This window comes from Pelophylax lessonae, assembly GCF_965119305.1.
Source record: "Pelophylax lessonae genome assembly, chromosome: 9".
Lineage (NCBI taxonomy): Eukaryota > Metazoa > Chordata > Amphibia > Anura > Ranidae > Pelophylax > Pelophylax lessonae.
The window spans coordinates 131,461,685-131,484,121 of NC_138776.1; the positions used below are offsets into that span (position 1 = coordinate 131,461,685).

General features: G+C 47.8%; 1 protein-coding gene across 1 annotated transcript in view; it reads left to right on the forward strand.

Annotated features, from left to right (window-relative positions):
* NOC3L (NOC3 like DNA replication regulator) overlaps positions 1–22,437 on the forward strand; it is a gene marked incomplete at its 3' end in the record, with an annotated part of 176,208 nt that overhangs the window by 22,550 nt on the left and 131,221 nt on the right. Inside the window, 2 exon segments of the mRNA XM_082268896.1 lie at positions 19,075–19,203; positions 20,953–21,084. Coding sequence (XP_082125022.1) covers positions 19,075–19,203; positions 20,953–21,084 — 261 coding nt within the window.

Genomic DNA, 22,437 nt, shown 5'->3' on the forward strand with positions numbered 1-22,437 from the left:
TCTCTCTCTCTCTCTGTCTCTCTCTCTCTCTGTCTCTCTCTCTCTCTCTCTCTCTGTCTCTCTCTCTCTCTGTCTCTCTCTCTCTCTCTGTCTCTCTCTCTCTCTCTGTCTCTCTCTCTCTCTCTGTCTCTCTCTCTCTCTCTGTCTCTCTCTCTCTCTCTGTCTCTCTCTCTCTCTGTCTCTCTCTCTCTCTGTCTCTCTCTCTCTCTCTCTGTCTCTCTCTCTCTCTGTGTCTCTCTCTTTCTCTCTCTCAACACTGCCTGAACCATCTTGGGCATAGAGTTCACCAGAGCTTCACAAGTTGCCAATGGAGTCCTCTTCCACTCCTCCATGAATACGTCACATGGCTCGTGGATATTAGAGACCTTGTGCTCCTCCACCTTCCGTTTGAGGATGCTCAATAGGGTTTAGGTCTGGAGACATACTTGGCCAGTCCATCACCTTTACCCTCAGTTTCGTTAGCAAGGCAGTGGTTGTGTTGGAGGTGTGGATACTGCCCTGCGGCCCAGTTTCGAAGGAAGAGGATCATGCTCTGCTTCAGTACATCACAGTACATGTTGGCATTCATGGTTCCCTCAATGAACTGTAGTTTCCTAGTGCCAGGAGCACTCATGCAGCCCCAGACCATGACACTCCCACCACCATGTTTGACTGTAGGCAAGACAAACTTGTCTTTGTACTTCTCATCCGGTTGCCGCCATACACGCTTGACACCATCTGAGCCAAATAAGTTTTTATCTTAGTCTCATCAGACCACAGGACATGGTTCCAGTAGTCCATGTCCTTAGTTTGCTTAACTTCAGCAAACACTGTTTGCAGGCTTTCTTGTGCATCATCTTGAGAGGATGCTTCCTTCTGGGACGACAGCCATGCACATCAATTTGATGCAGTGTACGGCGTAAGGTCTGAGCACTGACAGACTGACCCCCACTCCACCCCTTCAACCTCTGCAGCAATGCTGGCAGCACTCATACGTCTATTTCCCAAAGGCAACCTCTGGATATGACGCTGAGCACATGCAATCAACTTCTTTGGTCGACCATGGCGCGAGGCCTGTTCTGAGTGGAATCTGTCCTGTTAAACCGCTGTATGGTCTTGGCCACCGTGCTGCAGCTTATTTTCTTGGTCTTGGCAATCTTCTTATAGCTTAGGCCATCTTTATGTAGAGCAAAAAATGTTTTCAGATCCTCAGTTCTTTGCCATGAGGTGCCATGTTGAACTTCCAGTGACCAGTATGAGGGTGAGAGCGATAACGCCAAATTTAACACACCTGCTCCCCATTCACACCTGAGATCTTGAAACACTAACAAGTCACATTACAACGGGGAGGGAAAATGGCTAATTGGGCCCAATTTGGACACTTTCACTTAGTGGGGTACTCACTTTTGTTGCCAGCGGTTTAGACTATAGTGGCTGTATGTTATTTTGGGTGGACAGCAAATTTACACTGTTATACAAGCTGTACACTCACTACTTTACATTGCAGCGCAGTGTGATTTCTGCAGTGTTGTCACATGAAAAGATATAATAAAATATTTACAAAGATGTGAGGGGTGTACTGTATCTTTTTTAGAAAAAACAATTTTTTCTCTTACGTCCTCCGACAGTCGCCGCCTCTTCATATTCGTCACATATGGGGTATTAGACTTTGCTCCGAAGGAGTAGCTAGGCAACAGAATATGTTAACATTAAAGCTTTTAACATATCCCACCCTCAAGGGGTGGTCCCCTCAGTCAATACCCTCCTACTTCCTGCAACCATATCTCAGTTTTAATGTCTAGCTTGTCAGGAGTGGCTGGCTCTCTCTGTGCTGGGGCTTTGTGCCCCAGACTCTTTCTTCTTTTTTGATTTTTTGTTTGAGTTTTCTCTCTACCTTTACTTAGCTGTTCTTTTTGTCAGCTTTAGTTAGTTCTTCGGATGAAGAGGATCATGCGGGCTGGGTCTCGGGCTGATCCCCCTGGTCGCAGGTCGTGGGTCAGTGGCTTCCCAGCCTGCCGTCGAGCATTCAGCCAGGTAACGCTCCTGGCACAGTGAACGACCCATCCCTGTTCGGTGCAGGGATGATTGGTGAGGTGGCTACCTCACTGGACGCTGTGCGGTTTCTTAACCCCCATTCTGTGCGTCTTGTATGCGACTCTCCCTGCCTCCTGCAGCGGCTTGTTCGCCTGTGCGGGTCCCCCACGCCACTGTGAGGTAAGTGTATTTATGTGGGGACCTGTCTGTCTGGGGGGGTGTCAGTCTGGGACTGTGTAACCTGCCTCTATTCACACTGTTTGTCTCCCTATCTCTCGGCTGCATGCTGTGGGCTGCAAGGGGGGGGGGGAGCTGTGTGACACTGTGTCAGCCTTGTCAGTGTGAGAAGCTGTGTGCTGTGGGGCATGTTTTGTGGCATGTTTGGGCATTATACAGCGATCGCTGCGGCGATCTGACATGTTTTTTTTTTATATACAGACATGTGTGCATTACTGTACTGTGGAGCGGCGGTTTCGGCGCCAAACGGCGCCATTTTGCCTACACTCGCTCCGGCCGCATGTTCTACATGCATGGCGGCCATTTTCTTGTAGCCTCCCATAGGCTTTCATAGAGCGCCCTGGCAGCATCACTTCCTCTTCTCCAGGAACACCGATCGAGGCAGCAGCGGCGAGGGTCTCCTCAGGTTATATCCTTCCTATCCATTGCCTGTGTCAGTTTTATTGTCCCTGTGGGGGTCTCATTGTGCTTGTGTGTGGTGCGGTGGGCTGTGCTCGCCGCGCGTGTTAAAGGGGCAGTTAACCCTTTATTATCCGGCATTTGTTATAGGGGCAATGGATTCTCAGGAGGGCAAATTTCCTACCGCCTTGGTGGAAAGCCAGGGGACCGCTGTTTCCCCCCCAGGGGGGGATTTAGCCACTATTGTGGCTGGCCTTGCTGCTCAGGTGCAGATGCTGGTGGCTGCTCAATCTACTAAAAGACCCAGAGTTGCTCTTTCCTCTGATTCTGAGGGTGAAGGTGATGGGGTTGTTATGGCGGGGGCCTCCTTATCGGGGTCCGCTCCTCCCTGGATCTAGTGGGGTCCGAGGTGGAGGCTGAAGTTGAAGGGGTTGATAATTCTCCCCCTGGCTCGCCTGAAGAGCTTGCAATCATGGATGAATTGATTGTTTTATGGAAGCAAACGCTGCGTTTGCAGGATGAAGTGTGTCCCCCCGCTGCCTTGGCGGCTTATGGGACGCAGAGAAAACGCAGGGCGCCGCAGGTTTTTCCCTGCAATGATGATTTTCAGCGCGCTGTTAAGGAACAATGGCGCAATCTGCGCAAACCTTTTGCTGTACCAAGTAGGTTCAAGCTGCGTTATCCTTTCTCGCCTTCCACTGATGAAAGGTGGTGTGTGCCACCCCCAGTGGATCACGCAATTGCGGTTTTAAACAAATCCACTGCGATTCCTGCAGAGGATTCCCCTGTGTTCCGTGATGCCACGGATAGGAGATTGGAGTCTCTTGCCCGTCATACTTATTCTGTTACAGGTTCTATGCTTAAGGTTCTGTTTGCCTCTCTCATGGCGGCCCAGGCGGTCGCAAGTTGGACGCAGATGCTTAGGCGCGTCCTAGTGGCCGATTCGGCCTCGCCGGCGACCCTGGATATGGTGGATCAAATCCACCAGGGTGTCATGTATCTGTGTGATGCGGACTTGGACCTAGTCCCGTTGGCTGCACGTGTGCACAGCGTGGCGGTGTTGTCTCGCCGCCTGGTTTGGTTGAAATGTTGGTCGGTGGACCAGTCTTCACGTAAGACCTTAGCCAATCTGCCTTATGATGGGTCTCGCCTTTTTGGGGAGTCCTTGGATGTGTTGATTAAGGGGATCACCGGCGGTAAGAGCACTCTCTTGCCCCATTTCCCCAAGGCTAAGGGGGCTTCTGGGAAGAAGCATGCTAATTTTCGGCCCCCTCAGGGGTCCTTTCGTGCTTTTCGGTCACACTACAAGGGCAAACCGTTCAAAGGTCAAGGCTCTCAGAAGAAGCCCTGGTCTGGAAAACAGAAGTCCGGTCAATCCGGATCCGCAGCCCATAACAGTGCAGGCCTGAAGGGGCGCCCTCACCCAGTTTTGGGGTGGGGGGACGCTTGCTCGGTTTTCTTCAGCCCTGGTTGGCCCGCGTGCGGGACAGATGGGTTCAGGAGATCGTTCGATCTGGTTACAAGATCGAGTTTCTCTCTCGGCCGGAGAGCAGATTTTTTCCCTCAAATCTTCAACTGTCTCCAGAGCGTTTGCGGGACCTGAGGGCTCAGGGAGTGGTAGTTCCAGTGCCTCATCGGGACAGATTTCGGGGGTTTTATTCCAATCTGTTCACCGTGCCCAGAAAGGAGGGCAAGGTTCGTCCAATTCTGGACTTGAAGGCTCTGAACCGCTCTGTGCGGGTTCGCAAGTTCCGCATGGAATCCCTGCGGTCGGTGGTGGCTGCCCTGGTTCCGGGGGAATTCATGGCCTCCATCGATTTGAAGGATGCGTATCTTCACATCCCCATTTTCGAGGGTCACCAGAGGTACCTTCGATTTGCCATTGCGGAGGATCACTACCAGTTCGTGGCGTTGCCTTTTGGTCTCGCCTCGGCTCCGCGGGTCTTCACCAAGGTGCTTGCTCCGGTTCTGGCATTATTGAGGGCCCAGGGCATTTCTGTCCTGGGGTATCTGGACGACATTCTGGTTCGGTCTGCGACCAGCCAGGGTCTGGAGAAGGACCTGTCTGTCACGATGCAAACTCTGCAGGAGTTTGGTTGGACGGTAAATTTTCCAAAGTCGACGCTGAGTCCGTCGGTTCGTCTTCCCTACCTGGGAATGATTCTGGACTCGGTGCAGGCGAAGGTCTTCCTGCCGGAAGACAAACTCAGAACTCTTCAGGAGGAAGTCAGGTCCCTCAGGGACGTTCCGCACTCATCTCTGCGGACGTGCATGAGATGTCTGGGATTGATGGTCTCGGCCTTCGAGGCGATTCCCTTCGCCCAGTTTCACACGCAGGGTCTCCAAACGGAGATCCTGTCCATGTGGGACGGGCGACCTCAATCTCTGGATCTTCAAATCTCGTTGAGTCATCGCACCAGAAGAGACCTTCTGTGGTGGCTCCAGTCCCCGATGGTGTCTGGGGGCAAGTCGTTTCGTCCTATCTCGTGGACGGTGATCACCACGGATGCCAACCTGTCGGGCTGGGGTGGTGTTCTGAGCGTTCTGTCCGCCCAGGGAACTTGGTCGGAGGGGGAGTCTTCCCTTCCGATCAACATTCTGGAATTGCGTGCGATAAGTCTCTGTCTACATCGCTGGACGGACCGGCTGCAGGGCTGCCCGGTTCGGGTGCAGACGGACAATGCCACGGTGGTGGCCTACATCAACCACCAAGGGGGCACCAGGAGTGCCCGAGCGGCTCGAGAAGTGGCCGACATCCTGTCTTGGGCCGAGACTCATGTCCCGGCGATAACGGCGGTTCACATTCCGGGGGTGGAGAACTGGCAGGCGGACTATCTGAGTCGCCAGACCCTGGATCAGGGGGAATGGTCTCTCCACCCGGCTGTCTTCCAGATGTTGTGCGCGAAGTGGGGTCTTCCAGATGTGGACCTATTCGCGTCCCGTCTCAACAACAAGGTGAGAAGGTACGTGGCAAGGACGCTCGACCCTCGGGCAGGCGCGTCGGACGCGTTAGTGGCCCCGTGGCATCAGTACAGGCTGATGTACGCGTTTCCACCGATTCAGTTGCTGTCCAGGTTCCTTCGCAGGTTACACTCGGAACGCAGCACGGTGATTCTTGTGGCACCGGACTGGCCTCGCCGGTCCTGGTACACAGACCTCGTGAATCTGGCGGTCGACGCCCCGTGGCGTCTGCCTCTTCGAGACGATCTCCTGTCTCAAGGACCGATATACCATCCTGCTTTACAGTCGCTGGCTTTGACGGCCTGGCTGTTGAGACCGAGGTCCTGAAGGAGAAGGGTCTCTCCCCAGAGGTCGTTCATACTTTGATCAACGCGAGGAAGTCTTCCTCGGGGAAGGTTTATTACCGTACTTGGAAGGCCTATTTTGCCTGGTGTGAGTCCAGGGGGTTTTCACCCCGCACGTACTCGGTTTCCCGAGTGCTGTCCTTCCTTCAAACGGGTGTCGATCAGCGTTTGGCGCTGGCTACGATAAAGGGTCAGGTGTCTGCGCTGGCCGTTCTGTTTCAACGTCCCGTGGCTTCCAACTCCTTGGTTGGCACTTTTGTTCAGGGAGTGCGGCATCTGGTTCCTCCTAGGAGGGATCCTTTGCCCCCTTGGGACTTGAATCTCGTTCTGTCTGTGTTGCAACGTGCTCCTTTTGAACAGATCAGGGAGATCTCGTTGTCCATGTTGTCCAAAAAGGTCGCCTTTTTGGTGGCGATCACTTCGGCTCGCAGAGTGTCGGAGCTGGCAGCTTTGTCCTGCAAGTCTCCGTATCTGGTTGTTCATTTGGATAAGGTGGTCTTGCGACCTAATCCTTCTTTTCTTCCGAAACGAGTTTCGGAATTCCATCTTAATGAGGATATTGTCTTGCCTTCGCTGTGCGCGAAGCCTAAACATCCAAAGGAGGTGAGATTACATTCTCTGGATGTTGTTCGGGCGGTAAGGGTTTACCTTAAATCGACTGAGTCTTTTCGAAAGACGGATTCCTTGTTTGTTCTTCCAGAGGGTCCTCGGAAGGGCATGGCGGCGTCGGCCTCTACCATCGCAAAATGGATCAGGCAGACCATTGAACAGGCCTATGCTTTGCAGGGGAAGGTTCCCCCTGTGCCTGTGAAGGCGCACTCTACTAGATCTCTGAGTACGTCTTGGGCCTGTCGTCATGGGGCTTCTGTAGCCCAGGTGTGTAAGGCGGCGACTTGGTCGACCGTGCACACTTTCACAAAATTCTACAAAGTAGATGTTCAGGCATCTGCGGATGCTTCCTTTGGCCGCAAGGTTCTTAGTGCGGCGATTCACTAGGGTCCCTTGTGGGGACCTCTGGCTGTTGGGATAAGTTTTTTATCCCCTGGTTATTTGTCTTTTCCTGGGTTGTTGTTCCTGTTGAGCACCTGTTTTTTCCTGTTGCCCAGCTGGGTTCCTTCCTTTGGTAAGGTTCCTTTCTTTGATGAGGAGACTGCGTTGCCTTTTCGGCGCGGATGCGTTTCCCACCCCTCATGTTTGCACTGCTTTGGGACGTCCCCATATGTGACGAATATGAAGAGGCGGCGACTGTCGGAGGACGTAAGAGAAAACGGAATTTTTGTAAAATCTTACCTGTAAAATTCCTTTCTCTGAGTCCTCCGACAGTCGCCGCCCCCGCCCCTCTTTTGGGGTTTGGTTGTATACTCTACTGCTATTCCACTAAAACTGAGATATGGTTGCAGGAAGTAGGAGGGTATTGACTGAGGGGACCACCCCTTGAGGGTGGGATATGTTAAAAGCTTTAATGTTAACATATTCTGTTGCCTAGCTACTCCTTCGGAGCAAAGTCTAATACCCCATATGTGACGAATATGAAGAGGCGGCGACTGTCGGAGGACTCAGAGAAAGGAATTTTACAGGTAAGATTTTACAAAAATTCAGTTTTTTCATTGGTAACAAACCATACACCATAATACATTTAAAATAATCACATTTTATTTTATAGTCATTATCTAAATTTCCTTTACCCCCCCCACCCCACCCTCTAACAATGTTTGCCATACACTTTTTTCTCCATTATTATCCTAATCCAGTTCTCTTCTCCTCCTACTCCTTCTATTCTTCTTTTATTTCACCATATTTCCTAGTGTGTTTTTTTTTTTTTTTTTTTTTAAACCTTACCCATTTTTCCAAGCTGGAATTGAACCTCTATTTGACCCTAACAACTACTCAGGTATAACATTTCGTAAATATACTCAGTTCTTTTAAACCACTCTTTCTCTTATGTCCTCCGACAGTCGCCGCCCACTCATTCATTCTGCACGTCTGGGTATTGGCCTTCTCCACAGGAGTAACCTAGGCAGAAGATTTTGTTAGAAATAATCACAAAATCTTTGTATAGACACCCCTACAGGGGGCTGTCCTTCTGGTCAATACCTCCAGTTAGCCTCATTCCCAATTCCGATTTCTGCTGCCTAGCTAAGGAGTAGGCTGGGTTTCCCTGGCTGAGACTTCGGTCTCAGCTTTTTTCTTTTTATGTTTCTCTCTAAAGTGTTTTTTCTTTCAAAAGATAGCTTTTTATTTTCTCCTTCGCTTAGTTAGTTGGACTTTAGAAGACTACAGCGTTTGCAGAGCTGGGCCTCGCACTGGTTGTTATAGAACCTTACGGACTCCCAGCCTGCCATCGAGCATTAGCAGGTTATTGGTACGCCCAGTCCTCGCAAACGACAGTGTCCCTGGCGTCAGGGATGAGCCTGCGAAGTTGCTATCTTCGCTGGGATGTCTCAACTGCAGTACGCCCACGTGTTGCTAGCGTCCTCTTTGGCTGACGGCACCCCCACTCAGGGTGGGAGGTTTCCTGTCGCAGAGCGGTGCCCACGTTCGCTGGACCGGTGAGTACCATGACTACCCCTCTGTCTTTGAACCATGTTTGTTGGGATGTGTATGTGGGCCCTCTGGGGATGACAGTTCAGGTAAGGGTTCTGTGATATCCCCCTCATGGCTGTAGGTGCGGCTCCTGTGTGTTCCCTTCCTGTTCCTGTGAGGGCGCTGTCGCAGTTTGGCCGTGGGGTGGGGGGGGGATGCAGGGGTCTCCTATGTCCCAAGGGTTCTTGTGGTGCTCTGTGGGGGCCAGTGCAGTGCATGGTGTTTTGGGGCCGCAATTAGCGCTAATCCGCGCAGCCGCCATTTTGGGTGTGGGCAGGCTGTTCGGCCTCAGAGTATGGGCAGCAGCCATTTTCTGTCATCCTTTTGGCGCAGATGGGCACCATCTTTAGTGTGGGCATGATGTCCTTTGTGGGCAGCGGCCATTTTCCCAGGGCTTTTCTCCCATAGACTTCTATTGGCAACCATTTTCTTGCGGCTCAGGGCTGGCTTTGCCTCTAGGGGCGTGAGGTCACTTCCTCCTTCTTCCCTTCAGATCCTCAGCAGCACGGGCAAGTATAACACACTGGGGGGGGGGGGGCTTTTTACTGGTTTCTCTGGCCTGGATTCCTGCTAGCACTCATTTTTATAGATTCCTGTAGCAAGGGACAAGGGCTCCATTTGCGGTGTAGGTTTGCGGTGGGGGCTGCGGGAATCGCCGATTTTTAAAGGGCCAACGTCACTAAAATTGTGCATTGCTATTATGGAGTCCCAGGATAGCAAATTCCCCACAGATCTGGTGGGTGGTTCAGGTACCCCTGAATCCACTTCCATAGACTCTCTGCTGCACTTGAGATCTGGCGTCCAAAGTGGATTTGCTGATGTCTGACCGGGTTTCTAAAAAACGGCCTATGCCCAAAAATCGGGTCAGGTTTTTCCTTGTCCCGAGGAGTTTCATGAAACAGTGAACGACCAATGGCGCCGTATCAAACATATGTTTGTGGTGCTCAAGAGGTTTCAGTACCGTTATCCCTTTGCGGATCCGGTGGACTCTCGCTGGACTGTGGCTCCTTAGGTGGACCACACTGTGTCCAGATTAAATAAAGCCACTTCAATGCCCGTGGAGGATTCCCCGGTGTTTAAAGACCCGGCGGACAGGCGGGTGGAGACACTTTCCCGCCACATCTATCTGGTTGCGGGTTCCTTGCTGAAGCCCGTGTTCGCTTCGGTAATGGTATCTCAGGCTGTTGTAGAGTGGGCCAAGACACTTAGGCGCACTCTAATTGCTGACTCCGCCTCTACTGTTCCGCTGGAGATGGTGGATCAAAGGGGCCAGGCCGTACTGTACCTGTGTGACGCGGCCTTGGATGAGGCCCCTTTAGTCGCACGACTGTCGGCGGTTGCAATCCGCCGCATCACTTGGTTGAAAAGCTGGTCGGCCGACCAGTCTTCCAAAAAGACAGTGACTGACATCCCTTATGCGGCGTGTCGTCTTTTTGGGGACTCTCTGCATGAACTGATCAAAGGGCTCACTGGGGTAAGAGCACTCTTTTGCCCCAGGTGGCTAGGGGAAAATTTTCCCGTGCCTAGTGGGGTCCCACCTTTAAACCTAACCAGGGGTCCTTTCGTGCCTTCAGGGCACAGGACAAAGGGAAGTCCTTCAAGGCCCCTAGTGGCCAGAAGAAACCTTGGGTTTAAAGCCGGCCACGCTGGCACAGCGACTCAGTCTGCCTCGTCCTGAAGGAACGCCCTCACCCGTCTCAGGGGTGGGGGGACTTCTGCGTTGTTTTCCTGAGCCCTGGCTGTCCAAGATTCAGGACAGGTGGGTTCAAGAACTCATTCGTTCAGGGTACAAGATCAAATTTCGGTCTCGCCCCCCGCAGACAGATTCTTTCCCTCAAATCTTCATTTAACTCCCGATCGGTTCCGGGATCTCCGCCGGGCGGTTCAGGATCTCCTCGCCCAAGGGGTGGTCATCCCGGTTCCACAGCGGGACAGGTTTCGGGGTTTTAACTCCAATCTGTTCACAGTGCCCAGGAAGGAATGCAAGGTGCGTCCGATTCTGGACTTGAAGTTTCTAAACCGCTTTGTGCTGGTTCATAAGTTTCGGATGGAGTCCCTCCGGTTGGTGGTGGCATTCCTGAGTCCAGGGGATTTCTTGGCTTCCATTGACCTCCAGGATGCGTATCTACACATCCCTATCTACGAGGGTCATCAGAGGTACTCCCGCTTCGCAATCGCGGAGGAGCATTATCCGTTCGTGGCGTTGCCTTTCGGCTCCAAGGGTTTTTACCGAAGTGTTGGCTCCTGTTCTAGCCTTGTTAAGGGTACAGGGGATTGCCATCCTTGGTTACCTGGACTATCTCCTATTAAGGTCAAGTTCCAGGGCCACTCTGTTGCGCGATCTGTCGATCACGGTTCAGACGCTCCAGGATTTCGGGTGGACCATCAATTTTCAGAAGTCGGCTTTGTCCCCTTCTGTTCGTCTCCCTTACCTGGGGATGATTCTGGACTCCGCCCAGGCGAAGGTCTTTCTTCCGGAGGACAAGCTCCGGATCCTGCAGGACGAGGTCCAGTCCCTCAGGGACAGCGAGTTTTCCTTGCTTCGGACCTGCATGCGGGGCCTGGGCTTGATGGTGTCGGCTTTTGAGGCGATCCCATTTGCACAGTTTCACACGAGATCTCTTCAAGCGGAGATTCTGGTCAAGTGAGACAGACGTCCTCAGTAAGGAGGATTTCTTTACGCCCCCAAGTGAGATCGGATCTCCTGTGGTGGCTCCAGTCTCTGGCTCTGACGGAAGGCAAGTCCTTCCGACCGTTGCTGTGGACTGTGGTCACCATGGATGCCAGCCTGTCTGGCTGGGGTGGAGTTCTGGGCAATTTGTGTGCCCAGGGCACTTGGTCGGAAGGGGAATCCTCCCTACCGGTAAATGTCTTGGAACTACGGGCAATTAGGCTCTGTTGCTCCTTTGGTCGGATCGACTTCAGGGCTGCCCAGTGCGTGTACAGACGAACAACGGAACTGCGGTGGCTTACATTAATCACCAAGGGTGCACCAGGAGTGCCCAGGCGGCCAAAGAAGTGGCCGAGATTCTGTCCTAGGCCGAGATGCGGGTCCTGGCGATTTCGGCAGTTCATATTCCAGGTGTGGAGAACTGGCAGGCGGACTATCTGAGTCGCCAGACCCTGGACCAGGGGGAATGGTCCCTCCACCCGGAGGTGTTTCAGATGCTGTGTGCGCGGTGGGGATCCCCGGATGTGGATTAGTTTGCGTCTCATCTCAAAAACAAGGTGGAAAGGTGACACGAACGCGCGACCCTCTGGCGGACGTCTCGGATGCGTTGGTGGTGCTTTGGCATCGACTGATTTATGCTTTTCCCCCGATTCAGTTGTTGTCCAGATTCCTCCACAGGTTGGTCACAGAACCGAGGTTGGTGATACTGGTGGCCCCAGACTGGCCGCATCGGTCTTGGTACGCGGACTTCCTGCAAATGGTCGTCGAGCCTCCCTGGCGGCTTCCGCTAAGACGATCTTCCTCAAGGGCTGATCTTCCATCCTGCTTTACAGTCGCTGGCTTTGATGGCGTGGCTGTTGAAAGCCAAGTCTTGAGAGACAGAGGTCTCTCGTCGGTGGTCATTCCTACCTTGCTCAAGGCCAGGAAGGCCTCCTCTGGTATCATACCTGGAAGGCTTATTTCGCCTGGTGTGAGTTGCAGGGGTTCCATCCCCGCTCCTTTTCAGTGGCGAGGGTGTTGCCTTTCCTGCAAACCGGTGTGGACCAGCGTCTTGCGCTGACCACGATAAGGGGCCAGTTGTCTGCGCTGGCCATTCTGTTTCAGCACCCCTTGGCGTCAAATTCCTTGGTCCGCACCTTTATACAAAGGGGTGCGTCATCTGGCTCCCCCTAGGAGGGCACCCTTGCCCCCTTGGGACCTGAATTTGGTTCTGCCCGTTTTGCAACGTCCTCCCTTTGAGAACATTAGGGAGATTCCTCTGCCTGTGCTGTCACGGAAAGTTGCCTTTCTGGTGGCAATCACATCTGCTCGCAGGGTGTCGCAGTTGGCGGCCCTGTCCTGCCGCTCCCCCTACCTGGTTGTTCATAGGGATAAAGTGGTCTTGCGACCTCATCAGTCCTTCCTTCCGAAGGTGATTTCTGACTTCCACCTCAATGAGGACATTGTCTTGCCTTCACTGTGTGCGAAGCCTAGGCATCTTAAGGAGTTTGCCTTGCATTCCTTGGATGTGGTCCGGGCGATCAGGGTCTACCTGTCATCTACTGAATCCTTCCGGAAGTCGGATTGTCTTTTTGTCCTTCCCGAGGGACCTCGGAAGGGTACAGCTGCGTCTGCGGCAACCATTTCTAAATGGATCAGACAGACTATTGTGCAGGCCTATTCGATTAGGGATCAGGTTCCACCTTTCCCTGTCACAGCCCACTCTACCAGAGCGATTAGTGCGTCTTGGGCCTACCGCCATCAGGTGTGCAAAGCGGCGACCTGGTCGTCTGTGCATACCTTTACTAAGTTTTACAAACTTGATGTATTGGCATGAGCAGATGCCTTAGGGGAGACAGGGTAGTTTTTTGCCTGTCTCCTCCTTTTGGGGTTTTTCTTCTTGTTTGTTTTCCTGGGTTCGTTCCTGTTGAGCCTTTTTGTTGCCCAGTTTATGGTTCAGAAAAGATTTTCTCTGACCTGGGTGCTGCGTTGCCTCTTAGACCGTTGCGTTTTTCCCACCCCCTCATATCTACACTGCTTTGGGACGTCCCAGAATGAATGAGTGGGCAGTGACTGTCAGAGGACCTCTGACAGTCCTCTGACAGTCGCTGCCCCTGCCCCTCTTTTGGGGTTCATGGATCTCTGTACTGCTTGCTACCAACTGAATTGGGAATGAGGCTAGCTGGGGGTATTGACAAGAAGGACAGCCAGAAAAGAAAATGAGCGCTATTCAGCACCTCACTCCTGCGCTCAGAACCCGGTCCTCAGGCTGCCTCAATCCCGGAACTCGTACTTACTTGGCATCCAATATGGCTAGGCTTTGCTGCCCCTTACGACCGTGGCGGTCGACCAGACACTGTAGATATAAAACAAAGAAAAGTGCGCACCAGCCTAGCGCATTATCCTCAGCGAGTTTATTTAAAATATCAAGATAAAAATCGGCTACTCACAAACATACGTAGAAAACAAGCATATCAGTTCCATAAAGCCGCCTCATTATCTCATAGAAGCAGAGGGCTGACGCGTTTCGAGGCACAGCCGATTAGCCGATGTGAGTAGCCGATTTTTATCTTGATATTTTAAATAAACTCGCTGAGGATAATGCGCTAGGCTGGTGCGCCCTTTTCTTTGTTTTATATCTACAAAGAAGGACAGCCCCCTGTAGGTGTGTCTATACAAAGGTTTTGTGATTATTTCTAACAAAATCTTCTGCCTAGCTTACTCCTGTGGAGAAGACCAATACCCAGACGTGCAGAATGAATGAGTGGGCGGCGACTGTCAGAGGACTCAGAGAAAAGAATTTTACGGCAAGTTCTTACAAAAATTCTATTTTTATCGTGGGTTTTCTGGCTCACGCCATTTTCTTGGTATTGCGCCCTTTGCGGCGTTTATCAAGTATGGCACTACCTTTTTTCTGTACTGACCTATTGAGTTGTTTGCCGATGATGCATGGGCATGCTTATGTCATAAGACAATTTCTGTGTCCGTGATCTCTTATATACTGCCACGCTCTGCCAGTACTCCTTTATATTTGTGCATGCTCACCATATCAGTTGATTTATATATGCACTGATAGCACTAACTCACTTTTGAGTAAAACACTGAGGCAAGCGCTGAGGCTGGCTTCTCTTGTAAAGGTCAATTTATTCCTATTTTGCTTGGTATAAATTATTTGAGGGTGATGTTGGTATTATGTAAAGATATTTTAAGCCTTTTTTCCAGCTAAAGGTAATTTCTTTTTGTAAGGCTAACTTTTTTTTTTTTTTTTTTATATAAAATTTCAGATTTCACTGGATTCATTTTTAAATTTGAGAGATTACCATACCTTTTTCATTTCTTTTATCAGATTTGGTAGTGTAATTCTTGGTTTGGATATTTAAAACAACATATCAGCATACACCGCTACTTTGTTTTCTATTTCACCGATCTTTACCCCCTCCACTTCCCTGCTGTTCCATATGGTAGCCAATAATGGTTCCTTTGACAGCATGAATAGGAGGGGGGAGAGCGGGCATCCCGGTCTTGTTTCATTATGCATCTCAAATGGAGCAGACGGGGTTCCGTTTACGTTCACCAGAGCAGTTGGCTGATCATATAGTGCTTCAAGCCATTGAAACATCTTCGGACCTATTCCTACTGCTTTTATTGTGTTCAACATAAATCCCCAGTCTACCCTGTCAAATGCTTTTTCAGCATCTATTGACAGGAGTAGTGCTGGGGATCCATCTCCCTTCACTTTATGCAGTATGAGCAGGGATCTTACTCCATTGCCTTTTCCTTCTCTTCCCGGTATGAATCCTGTCTGATCTACATATATCTATTCCGGCATTAACACTTTGTCTCTAACTGGCCAATATTCTTGCTTATAGTTTTGTATCTACATTTAATAGTGCTATAGGCCTGTAGCTATGAGCTAAAGAGAAAAATGGGACTTTATATGAAACATATATAATTATACGTCTCCATCCCTGTTCAATGTAAAAAAAAAAGGGGGGGGGGGGTTTGGGACTTTAAATGAAGTATGTACAGCATGGCTGAAGAATGAGTTAATGCAAACAATATATCCATTTAATCGTATTGAGTAGTTAGTATAAGCAATGAATCTACTTAGTTGTATTGAATAGTGGCTAACATAGCATGTTCAATTATACAATATATCTGTAAATTGTTTTTGGACAGTGAGTGGCACAATAACATTAATCCATATATGAATCCAAGAACTTTTAAATAGCATACCTACATGGGAGCCACATCTCCAACAGCGGGGATCATGTCCCGGAAAGAGGGATGATAGCACCGCTGGAGTGCAGTACCATCTTGTCATTCGTTTGAGAATTGTCATTCATCTGGTCTGGCCTTTTTGAAGTGGAATTTTGAGTTTTCTGCAGTGTTTTGCTCCAGTAGTAGTAACTATAGTAAGTGATGTATCTACTATTTAGAAAAAGAAGTTGTAACTGAAAGACAGTTGTTTGTCATCTTGTGTGGTACACACATAAGTGTCAACCATATCCTCAGCGTAAATGATTTGTTCATAATATAAAATAATTTCCAGAGGAGAATTTTGTCCACAACTAGAGGGCAGTAGAATGTCGTCATTGTTTCAGCGTAGGAGATGCCAAAGAGGATTATCTCTTGAGAAGAAACATATGTATGACACAGCACAGGAATTTGGGTTTTAAAGCAGATAGTCTCCTCATGAAACAGTCACTTTGCAGAAAAAGAGGGTTGAAAGGCAGTGTCTGGCGCGAGGGAACACACAAAAAAAAAAAATTCTACCATTAAAATCTTTGTTAATTTTTTTTTTTCCTTAGATTAGAGCATGAACGTCTGATAGGTTATTGTTGTTCTGTCTGCAATGCAGGTAGTATCTACCAAATCTACAGTATGTTCTTTGTGATTTGTATCTTGGTGTTTTAATTTGGTGCTTCTGTGGGCCAAATGTGTCTTCTGAGCCACGACTGGTAACACAAGGGAACAAATTCAAGAATCTTGGCTTATATAAGAAAGTGGCTTAAAAAGGTACCAGCTAATTAGACTAGAGGGAGAATAACCATAAAGTGACAGGTCCTCTTCAGCATTTAAAGTGGTTCTAAACCCTGCTAGTGCTACAACCTCTAAATGATAGGGCGTACCAGCAGCCATTGCTGTAAAATGTTGTGGTGCTTTTCCACTGCATGGAACCGTACCGGTTCGGCACGCTTTTGTGCTTTTCCTCTGCGGTACCGCATGGTATTGGGTCGGAACGGTTCGGTACGGTATAGGTTTGCTTTTCCACTGCATGGAACCGAACGGTACGGTACGGTACGGCTCTGAAAAAACAGTACCTACTCGATTGTGGTTCCAACAGGTACCAAACTGGTACCATATCCCACAATCCTTTGCATGCAGTCACTACTAGCCACTGATTGGTCAGAGAATCACACCCACCCCGTTGTTATCCCACCCACTTAAGTTTAGTACTACTTTAGTGGAAAAGCAAACCTATACCGTACCGTACCGTACCGTTCCGACACTATACCATGCGGTACCGCAGTGGAAAAGCAAACCGGGCCGAGTAGAGCCGAGCCGGTACTAGCCGGTACTTGCAGTGGAAAAGTGCCATTGGTACTACTAAATACATTTAACCACTTAAGCCCCGGAAGATTTTACCCCCATTCCGACCAGGGTTTTTTTTTTTTTTTGCGATTCGGCACTGCGTGACTTTAATGGACAATTGCGCGGTCGTGCGACGATGTACCTAAACAAATTTGACGTCTTTTTTTTCCCACAAACAGAGCTTTCTTTTGGTGGTATTTGATCACCTGTGCGATTTTTACTTTTTGCGCTATAAACAAAGAGCGTCAATTTTGCTATTTTTGATTGCGACACAGTCGGGTACTGAGCACTGGTGACTGATGTAGGAAATGTCTGATTAAGTTGTGGGGGGGGGGGGGATGACTGGCACATGGGTGGGGGATCACTTACCATAAAATGACACACGAGGATCAGAGGGGGCAAGCAAAATGACACAGGTGGATCAGAGGGGCAAAATAAGACATCCCCTGAAAATAAGACCTAGCGCATCTTTGGGAGCAAACATTAATATAAGACACTTATTTTCGGGGAAACACGGTACTACTTAACCGCTTGCCGACCGCCGGACGACTATTTACTGCGGCGGTCAGCCCCTCACAGGCAGAGCGACGGACCCCCCCCCCCCCGCGCGTGTGACCGGCGGACCCGATGTCCGGCGGTCACTCGGCGATCGTCGGTGCAGAGGGAGAAAGGCAGGCGGCTAATGTAAACAAGCCGCCTGTCAGTCTCCCCTGTGTAGAAACAGTGATCATACGGTTCTACTATGTAGGACCGTTGATCACTGTTCCTACACCTCAAGCCACAGCCAATCACAGTTAGAATCACGCCCCTAGGGACACACACCACCCCTCCCTCTCAAAAAAAAAGTTAACCCCTTCACTGCCAGTGTAATTTTACAGTAACAGTGCATATGTATAGCACTGATTACTGTAGAAATGTCACTAGTAACCCCAAAAGTGTCAAAAATGTCAGTCAAGGGTCCGATCTGTCCGCCGCAATGTCGCAGTACCGCAAAAAAAAAAAAAAAAATCGCAGATCGCCGCCATTACGCGTTAAAAAAAAACAACAAAATGACAAAAATCTTTCCCTTTGTTAGTAAACGCGATAACTTTTGCGCAAACCAATCAAAATACGCTTTTCGCGATTTTTTTTTTTTTTTTTTACCAAACATATGTAGCATAAAACAAATTGGCCGAAAATGTTAAAAAATTTTGATTTTTACATTTTTTTTTGGGGAATTTCATATAAAAAAATGTGAAAAATATTGTTATTTTTGCAAAATTGACGCTCTTTTTTTGTTTATAGCGCATGATCAAAAAATCGCACAGGTGATCAAATACCACCAAAAGAAAGCTCTGTTTGTGAGAAAAAAAGGACGTCAAATTCGTTTAGGTACAGCGTCGCACGACCGCGCAATTGTCCATTAAAGTCACGCAGTAAAAAAATCGCAAAAACCCCCTGGTCTTTTAGCAGCCAAATCCTCCGGGGCTTAAGTGGTTAAAAAAAAATCCCAATGAGCGTATATTGATTGGTTTACGTAAACATTAGTGTCTACAAACTATAGGATTTTTTTTTTTTTTTTACTAGTAATGGCGGCGATCGCCAACTTATAACAGGACTGCAATATTACGGCAGACTATCATACACACATGACATATTTGACACTTTGCGGGAACCATTGACACTAATACAGTGATCAGTGCTAAAAATATGCATGGTCACTGTACTAATAACACTGGATGGGAAGGGGTTAAACATCTGGGGCGATCAAAGGGTTAACTGTGTGTCTAGCCAGTGTTTTTGTTCACACAGTATGCTGCTTTCATTAGGGGAAAGATATCAATTCTAGTCCCTGCTTTGCAGAGACACAGAATCGGTCCCTTTCCCCCCTTGTGAGATGCCTTGTTTGCATAGGCATTTCTCAGTTGTCTGTCTTCTACTGATGATATGTGGGTTTTGGATTGGTTTCTGCTTTGATTTCCCTCCCCCCCCCCCCCCCTGCTGGAAGTGCTGGATAATATGTGTGTGTGTGTGTGTGTGAGATCCTGCCCACAGCTGCCTCCCTGTTGCAGTTCAGTAGGGCACTCAGCATGTGGTTAAAAATGTTGTGAACCCTGTGCTCATGGAGGTATCAGGCACCAGGGGTATCCTAGGAGGAGAAATGGGCATCACAAGATCTAGTAAAAGAGATTAATTCTTTGCTATATTCCAAGTGCCCTAAAAGGCCGACTCAACTTTTTATCTCATTGTTTTATTATACCTCTATGCTGTTTTAACACCAGATTGCTATAGTTTTGTCTTTGTTTTCTGCAGATTGCCGATATGTGCACTGAGGCAGTGAAGAAGCTTTTCAGACAGGACAAATTTGGCCAGGCCTCTTTGGCAGCAGTGAAGGTGATTTCTGGATTGGTGAAGAGTAAGAATTATGACGTTCGTCCAGAGGTAAATTGAAGATGAATTGTCTATACGTCCTTCAGCCCTCCAACACAGAATGGCTTATAGTCTGTGAGAGTTCTGTATGACTTGTATGAGAATTTTGGCGGCTATCTGATATGTATTTATGATCTTGCAAAATCCAGAAATTCCTGTGTGTTGTGTTAAATTCTTAAATTTCAAACACATTTAATGATTTTCAGGTCTGTTAGAGCTGTTACAGTAAAGTAAACTGTGCAGCTTTTGTAATTGTTGAATATCAGTGGTTAGGGAAGGCCATGTTACTACTTTTCAGTTATGTGTATTGTTGAGACTATGTGCCAGACAAGTATGCTGGAACTAAGTTTGTTATTACACAGGGGCTTGTGTGAATCCTGAACATGTTATCCACAGTTAGCTGGAAGAACTGTGCATGTGACAAGCCATTGTTTGTTTTCCTGCATACAAAGAAAGTGGCTAGCAGCTCAGTAAATTAATTGGTGCACGAGAGCAAGTACACTACATAAACCAATTTTCTTCAGCATTACTAGCAAAGTGGGCTTAGTTGCAACCGGTTTTAAAATAACCTTCTAAAAATGTAAAAGTTAAGCAAATGTATTGGCGATACCTCTAAACGGAATCACTGAATACATTTTAATCCAAAAGATCCGTGGTTCCCAAAAAATATTTTACTGTAGATTATGCACTGCGCTAATAAATAAACATACTTGGTGATCAATAATCAAGCATATGACATATAAGCAGTACATTCAAACAAAAATGTGAAATGGAGCACAGCGATCATGGAAGAAGTATTTATCTAAGATCCATCCAACTGTAGTCACCATTCTGTCTGAAAGGAGCCAGCATATATCCGTATGGTAGTCGATGGGTGGCTACAGTTTGACTGATTTCAGGTAAATACTTCCCCCATGAACACTGTGCTCTGTGCCCCTGGTTATGTCAGTAACAATGAAACCGGTTGGGTGGAGCTTGGAGAACACAGCTACATCCTCAGTTATAAGAGGGTTTGCACACTTATGCAACCACACTATTTTAGTTTTCTATTTTTACCCCCCCATAAAATCAGTTTTATTTTCAATTGAGTTGTACAGTTTATAGGTCACGTTAAAGGTGGGAAAAGTTCTGAAATGATTTCTTTGTTTCATTTTTTTTTACATTACAGAAACCTGACATTTTAACAGGGGTGTGTAGACTTTTTTTATATGCACTGTACATCTACTGTATGTCAAAACCTTTTGGCTTGTTGATTGCCTGCATATATCAGAGTAACTGAGAGATTGTTGTGTCCACTCAGGCATGCCTCTCTGCCATACCCTCTATCACCCCATATTCCGGGCAAAGTACCCATCTTTTTGGTTATCTAAGGGAGCATCCAATGTTTACCTTATGTTTCTCCAATTGCTTGCCTCCAATGTTTGCACGTACCTATAACTTTATGCAGAATCAACTCTGGTTACCAGCGGTTTGTGACTTAACGCTATACATAGGGAGATAGAGATATAGATAGGGATATCTATCTATCTATCTATAGTGTGTGCAAGCCAGGAAAACAAAATGATTTTAGATAATTTTTAAATGTCTTTGTGAGTGTTTTTGATACAATTAAAGGAGTTGTAAAGTCAGAAAGGTTTTTATCTTTATGTATTCTCAGTTCCCAAATATTGCGCAATCCCAATACATCTGTACTCCGCTCTGCTGTCTAGCGTAAGGCAGCTTAATTAAACCCATTTAGCTTTACCACATCAATGTTTCTAGGTGCTGAACATCTTGCTCTATCTAAGAATTAAAGAGGTGGAAGTAAAAAAGGATGCAGAAGACATTGCCCCCAAGCAGAAATTAATGTCCTACAAAGACAAGAGGAAGAATCTGTCTAGAATGCAAAGAAAGGTAAAATCTCATTGTGTGTTAGGACTCTTTATGGTAAACATAGATATTAAAACCTGCTGACTCAAAGTTGATCTTCCAGAATACCTTTAAAAATAACGAAAGACCTACACATTTTAGTAAATTCTCATAAACACCTAAAAGTTATACATCCTAATAAAAATAAGTGAATTGCGGGAGCGCGGCTTCCGGCGGGGCGCGTGCCCCCTGAGATGATGGAAGAGATTACGTGATTTTGCGCTTAAGGGCCGCCCTGCTGCAGTAAATGTACATGGGGCGGTCCTTAAGTGGTTAAAGGAAGTAAATATGAGAGCTTTCAACTGCAGGGGAAAAGGTAGATATCTCTATACCCCTACTGTAATTTGCAAAACAACCAATAAGATGTTTAACAGACTTAATATAGTTAAATTACTTATTGATTTTTTCTATTTGACCATACTACTTCTTTAACTATGGGTTGAGTTACTGAAGGTGTAGAACCTGTTCACTTACCTTGGATATAGTGGCTGTATTTGTTTTCTTTTTAGGCCAAGTACATTTTCTGCAAGTAGAAAAAATACCAGTGTATCTTGCCAGTCACTTCCTAAGTGCTTAACTCAAACAGTGGTATCTGCGTTGTCAGTTATCTGCTATGAACTACAAATTCACTGTACCCCCCCGCCTCCATGTAATGGAGATGAAGAGGTGGACTTGTTTGTAGTACACATCAAGAGAGCAGCCTAAGGTGACAACACTGCACTTCCATAGATACAGCGGAGTAGGTGTTGTAGTCACCCTAGTACAGGAAGTGTTTTGCTGGAGGATAATAAAGGAAATAAGGCTGAAAAACAATATTGCAGCCACCACATCTAACTGGTAAGCTGTAAAATTATATTCTTGTTTTGGTACGATTTAACAATGTTAATGTTTACTGAGATTAGTAAATAGGGTGAAGCTGTGTTCACTTTGAACACCCAATCATATGCAAGGGAGATGGAACAAAACAAAAAAGAAATCCTTGCACACGATTTAGATGATGTATACACAATACTTTATTAATCCCAAAGGGAGATTGTATACCCTAGTAAATCAGATGCCACTGGCATTTTTCTAAGGTTCAGAGGATACTAGTACCTGCACTTAATAAAGTTAAGTTAAACTTTAAACTTAAATCCGTAAAATACATGCGAGGTGCATCAAAAGAAAAAGTGTACACAGTCTTAGTTTTTCTTTCAAAGCAAGCACAGCTTGCTGTTGAAAATCACCTTTGCCCTGTTTATGGAAGCAGTGGTCTTTTTGCAGAGGACTGAAACCCCCCCTGTTCGGACATCCTCCAAACGTATCTCTATCCAAACTGAGATTTTGCGCTGCGTTCTT